Source organism: Pterocles gutturalis, unplaced genomic scaffold (genome assembly GCF_000699245.1).
Source record: "Pterocles gutturalis isolate BGI_N339 unplaced genomic scaffold, ASM69924v1 scaffold36644, whole genome shotgun sequence".
Taxonomy (NCBI): domain Eukaryota; kingdom Metazoa; phylum Chordata; class Aves; order Pterocliformes; family Pteroclidae; genus Pterocles; species Pterocles gutturalis.
The window spans coordinates 1132-6823 of record NW_010129394.1 but is presented as its reverse complement, the minus strand read 5'-3'; the positions used below and the strand labels follow the sequence as shown (position 1 = coordinate 6823).

The 5692-nt window shown below is 59.3% G+C and overlaps 1 protein-coding gene across 1 annotated transcript; it reads left to right on the top strand.

Moving 5' to 3' along the window:
- Window positions 1-2441: 2441 nt before the first annotated feature.
- On the top strand, window positions 2442-5010 carry SP2 (Sp2 transcription factor; the record flags this gene model as incomplete). Its single annotated transcript, XM_010079932.1, has 3 exons — window positions 2442-2528; window positions 3150-4109; window positions 4710-5010. Coding segments are annotated over exons 1-3 (1324 nt in total), but the record flags the coding sequence as incomplete, so codon positions are not given.
- Window positions 5011-5692: the final 682 nt, after the last annotated feature.

Genomic DNA, 5692 nt, shown 5'->3' with positions numbered 1-5692 from the left:
GGTTGCCACAGCAAGCGGCAGCGAGCGGCTTCGAGGGAACAGATGCCCTTCACTAGGGAACGGGGCGAGTAATTTCCCCGCGATGCCATCCCAGGCGCCTGGGACTCTGACCTGCCTCTTCCCGGGGATTTATTTATGTGCTTGGTGGCAGCAGGGCTGTGAAAGAGCCTCAGTGGAGCCTCGAGAGGAGCCGTGGAGCCCGTGCTGGCGAGGGGCGAGCTGCCTGCCTTTGGGAAGCCGGCTCCTTGGTGACTCGGCCCGGGGCCCGATCACTCGGTTTCTCAGACGCTTTCTCTTTGGCAAAAGGCTTCGTGTTCCCGGGGAGGAGACGTCTGCCTCGGTCCGTGCTGCGCAGGACAGCCGAGGGGTGTGGGAGGAGCTGAGGACCTTCACCCCTGCTTTTATGCGAGTGCTGCCGGCATCTCCGTTACCTGGAGGACTTTTCTCCCAGCTGTAAGCTGTATGAAGATGCTGACAGCATCAAAACAGAAGAACCCCGCTATTTTCCCAACGCAGATGTGCCTTTTGCCCGGGGCTCCTGCAGCCACATGTCAGCAGTGGCCGATGCTTCAAGCAAAGTCACATTTGCCCTCTCTGAGGCGGCGTGCCGGCCTGCCGGCATCTCCGTTACCTGGAGGACTTTTCTCCCAGCTGTAAGCTGTATGAAGATGCTGACAGCATCAAAACAGAAGAACCCCGCTATTTTCCCAACGCAGATGTGCCTTTTGCCCGGGGCTCCTGCAGCCACATGTCAGCAGTGGCCGATGCTTCAAGCAAAGTCACATTTGCCCTCTCTGAGGCGGCGTGCCGGCTGTGCCCCCCCTGGGCAGCCTGTGCCGATGCCTCTCGCCTCACTTGCGATAGTTGCTGCCGAGCCTTTGCCACGCTGGGCTGTGGAATGTGGAGTTTGCTCCCTTTGGAACAAACCCCACGCTTAGTTCTCCCCATCTGTGCAGTCCCTCATCCAACCCTGGATCTCCCGTGGATGGGAGCATCTGTCAGGTTGTTAACCAGCGGCTCTGCCCGTGCCAGAGCTTCCCTTCACCCACCCGGAGCCAGACACCAGCGCTCTGCCGCAGTCCTGGGACACGGCTCTGCCCCGGTCCCGCAAGCAGCAAAAAACCGCTCACTGTGCTTAGACAACGGTTCATTTTTGTCCGGTTCGATGTGTGACAAGCCATCCGGGACCTGGTATCTTCATCGTGCTCTTTGTCCTCTGCCAGTGCCTCCCATTGCTCCGGCTATCCCAGCATCTCCGTAAATACCAGAGCGCTGGCTTCCCGTCGGCTCGCCTGAGTGAACCCCAAGCGTCCGCGCTCCTCAGACGGCCGTAATTCCCTGTTTGGAGTCAGGACATCGTCAGCAGCGGTAGTAAAGAGCGTTTGAGCTCGGACAAGTTCTCCCTGACACCTCATCTGGGCAAATATTACCAACCTATTGAGCCATGGAGCGACTGCTGGATGGGGTCGACTGGGGAATTTGCCAAAGGAAATGTCAAGGATGAAATGTCTTTTTAGTCCGGAACAAAAGATTTAGCAGATTGTGAGGATTTAGGAGTCTCTCTCCCTGGCTTCACCCCATTAAACCTTTGAAAAGAAACTCTTGTAGCTGCTCCAGCGGTGAGAAGAGCCTCAGCCTCCGTGTTACCACTCTGCGGTGTTCAGTGGTGAGCGTCGGAGGTTGCAAACGCCCAAGGAAAGTGTCAGGAGAAGAAGGCAGCAAAGCCACACGGGCGGCGGATCGCCTCCATCGTCTCAGCTGCCCCTCGGGGTGGCCCTGCCTTGTCCCACGCTCCCACCATGTCATTGTCATCCCTGTCTGCCGAGGCCCTCGAGCAACCGGCTCCTCTCGGATTTTATTTTTTTTTAATTCCCCGAAGTGACCTTTTAATTACATAACGACTTACAAACACTCAGCACTGACAACATACCAAAATAATTGAAAACAATGTTCTTCCAGCCTCCACAAACACAGTTCTGTACCAAAACCCTGTCCTCTGAGATTCCCAAAGTTAGGAAAACAAGCGGCAGGGAGGCGGTGTGAGCTGGGAACCGGGAGGCTGTCGGCTAGCCGGGGCCACGCCTGCCTCCGATTTGAAGCGGGGGGCTCCGCAGGGCAGTGGGGGTCTCTCAGCACGGGGAGGGGGGGCATCGCTTCAGGTCCAGGCTGCGCGGGGATGGAGGCTGCAGCCGGTTTCCCCCCCAACTGGTGTTTTCCTTTGCTGGTGAACAAAGGGCGAAGGGATGCAGGGGAGAGGGTGATGAGCTGGTGAGATTTATTTTTTCCCTGTGTAACGTCCCAGTGAAGGCATACGGGTGAGGTGTGACATTTGGGGCGATGTCGGGTGACACCGGGAGAGTCCCTCGGGCATTGGGACCCTGGGCTGGGCGCACCGAGGAGCTGTGGTCTCGGCTCTGGTCTTACTCCTCATCTCTCTGCTTCCTCCTCGCAGATCACGAGACAGCATGGCTGCAACCGCTGCCGTCAGCCCCAGTGAATACCTGCAGCCGGCCGCCTCCGCTGCCCAGGTGAGTACGGGGCCATCAGAGGGCTCCCAGCTCCCTGCCAGGGCAGAGGGACATGTCCTGGGGCACAGGACAGCAACCGCTGCGTCATTCAGCCCCTCCTGCCTCCGCCACAGCCAGCGTTGCCGCAGCAGGAGGAGGGCTGGTCGCAGGACAGGTTGGGGGGCTGCGCTCTGGATTTGTGTCCAGCTCTGATGCTGATTTTTCCGGAGTGTTTCTCCTTCCTGCGGTGGGTTTTCCGTAAGGATTTCTTGGGTCACGTTAGCAGCTGATATCCCAAGGTGGTCTTGGAATTAAAACTGTGTGAAACACTCCAGGATGTGTGTAGCAGGTGGAAGCACCAGCAGACTCGCAGGGTATTTGCAGCTTTTTAGAGGTTGTAAGAGCACAGGCACGCAGTTAAAAGGCAGTCACCATCCTGATGGCTAAACGGAGGGTGACTAGGGTGAGCTAAAGGCACACGTGGTCGGGGTAATTAAGCAGTTCCCTTAATAAGGGCTGTCTCATTGCCATGGACTGGGTCACTGTCGATAGCATGTGCGCTTTCCTTCGCTGACTCAATCTCCAGATGTTTGGCACAAGCCCATGTCTCTAACTTAACCCGTCTCCTTCCCCACTCCCCAGGACTCCCAGCCATCTCCTCTCGCCCTCCTCGCAGCGACGTGTAGCAAAATCGGTCCCCCCGCGGTGGAACCCGCCGTGCCCCCTCCTGCCCCTCCTCAGCCAACGTCTCGCAAACTCATCCCTATCAAACCCGCTCCGCTCCCTCTGGGCTCTGGTAAGAGCAGCTTTGGGATCCTCTCGTCGAAAGGGAACCTCTTCCAGATCCAGGGCTCTCAGGTCAGCGCCTCCTACGCTGGGGGACAGCTGGTTTTTGCCATCCAGAACCCGACCATCATCAGCAAGGGCACCCGCTCGTCCACCAACATCCAGTACCAGGCGGTGCCCCAGCTCCAGGCCGCGGGGGGACAGACCATCCAGGTCCAGCCCAACCTCACCAACCAGATCCAAATAATTCCAGGCATGAATCAAGCCATCCTCACCCCTTCTTCTTCTTCTTCCTCTCACAAGCCCGTGCCCATCAAACCAGCTCCAGCGCAGAAGGGTGGAGCTTCGCCGGCGCAGGGCACGAGCAGCGTGGTGAAATTAGCCGGTGGCAGCAACGTGACACTTACCCTGCCCGTGAACAACCTGGTGAACGCCGCTGAGCCGGGCACACAGGCTCAGATCCTTGCAGAGAGCCCCTCGAAACCCAGCAAAAAGACTCGAAAGAAAACGCTGTCGCCCTCCCAGCCTGCTGCCGTGGCCGTGGCCGAGCAGGTGGAGACGGTGTTAATAGAGACCACGGCCGAGAACATCATCCAGGCGGGCAACAACCTGCTGATCGTGCAGAGCCCGGGCTCGGGCCAGCCGGCCGTGGTGCAGCAGGTCCAGGTGGTGCAGCCCAAGCAGGAGCCACAGGTTGTGCAGATCCCACAGCAAGCCCTGCGCGTGGTCCAGGCCGCCTCCGCCACGCTTCCCACCGTCCCCCAAAAATCCTCCCAGAACTTCCAGATCCAGCCGACGGAACCCATTCCTACCCAGGTACCACCTCCTGTGTCCCCCTGCAAGGTCTCTCTGCCCCATTTCTCCTCTGAGCTCTCACCCAGGCTTTAAAAAACGGAAGGGTTTTGTGAGCCACCAAACATCCTCAACTTGGCATCAGTTTAGGCACCGTGTGGTGGATTCTCTGATGTCTAAGAAGGGTTGGGAGCGCCGCTGTTCCCTCTGCAGGGCTTTATTAAGTCTCTCTCGCTCACCACCTGCTCTTGCAGGACTTCTAGAAGAGCAGTGTCCTTGAAACCTCTGCTGTGCCACCAGCTTGGGTTGGGACGAGCCAGCCTGCTCAGAAGCTCTCGGGAGATGGAGGGAGGTGGGGGAGTGAAGCTCACAGCCCGTAGGTCTGTCTCTTTAGTGTTGCCTTTGGAAACCAGGCTGCAAAAGCAGCCCTCTGCTGCCATGCAGGGCCAGGACCTCCTTCAGGAGGCCCCCAAAGGCTCTTCAGGTGCTTGGGCAACTTCTCAGGCTCTTTGGCTCATGGCAGGTGTGGATTCCTGGGTTGTGTGGGCAGGGTGAGCATCGTGGTGGCGGGGGCTCTGCCCGGTGACAGTGGCTGGTCTCATTCCTCCTCTCTCCTCCTCTCAGATTTACTTCAAGACGCCGTCGGGTGAGCTGCAGTCGGTGCTGCTCCAGGAAGCTCCGGCCGTGACGGTGGCTCCGTCGAGGACCTCCTGCAGCAGCCCGGTGTCACGCAGCTCCGCCGTGGGGGTCAGCAGCAAGAAACCAGCCACGTGCAAGGAACGCACTCTGCCAAAGATCGCCCCGGCCGGAGGCATCATCAGCTTGAACGCGGCTCAGCTGGCGGCTGCGGCGCAGGCCATGCAGACCATCAGCATCAACGGCGTGCAAGTCCAGGGTGTGCCCGTCACCATCACCAACACCGGAGGTGGGCTGCGCCCTGCTCTGCAACCGGGTGGGAGGGACAGCGGGACGGGACAGGAGGGGCAGCAGGACATAGGCAGCTCCTTGATCTGGAGGATAGAAAGCCCCCCGCCTCCATGCTTTGCAGCTGGATGTTGCAGCTTTGTAAACCCTTGTTCCCTAAGGCTGAGTGTTGCTGTTCAATGTCATCGGCTCCTCTAGCTCCTGTCGCTCCAGGTGGCCCCGAGTGTTTTTTTGGTGGCTCTGTGGGGTGTTTCCAAGCCCCTCCTGGTGTACGCTGTGTCAGGGATGGCGGTTAGCAGAGACAGACGCCCGCAGGGTCAGGCTGTGCGGTCGTGCCGAGCTGCAGGACACGTCTGAGCGCAGGGGCTGAGGCATCCCGAGAGCCCCGACCAGCTCTGTGTGCTCCTGAGCTCTGTGCAGGGGAGGGCTGAGCCGTGCCAGGCCCTCGGGGCGAGACGGGTGGCTGTGTTCGGAGACCTGGGACCCAGCCAGGCAGAGGGACGTGCTGCACCGGGGTTTTCCCTCCTGCAGTGCCTCTGGGCCACAGATCATGCTGCCAGGTCCCGGTCTTGAGTCTGGGACGTCTCCTTCTGTTCGCTCGGTGCGGTGGCAGCTTTCAGGGATCACCATTCCCTGAAAGCTCCTCACCTCCGCGGGAATGAGTGTCTTCCTTAAGCCAAAAA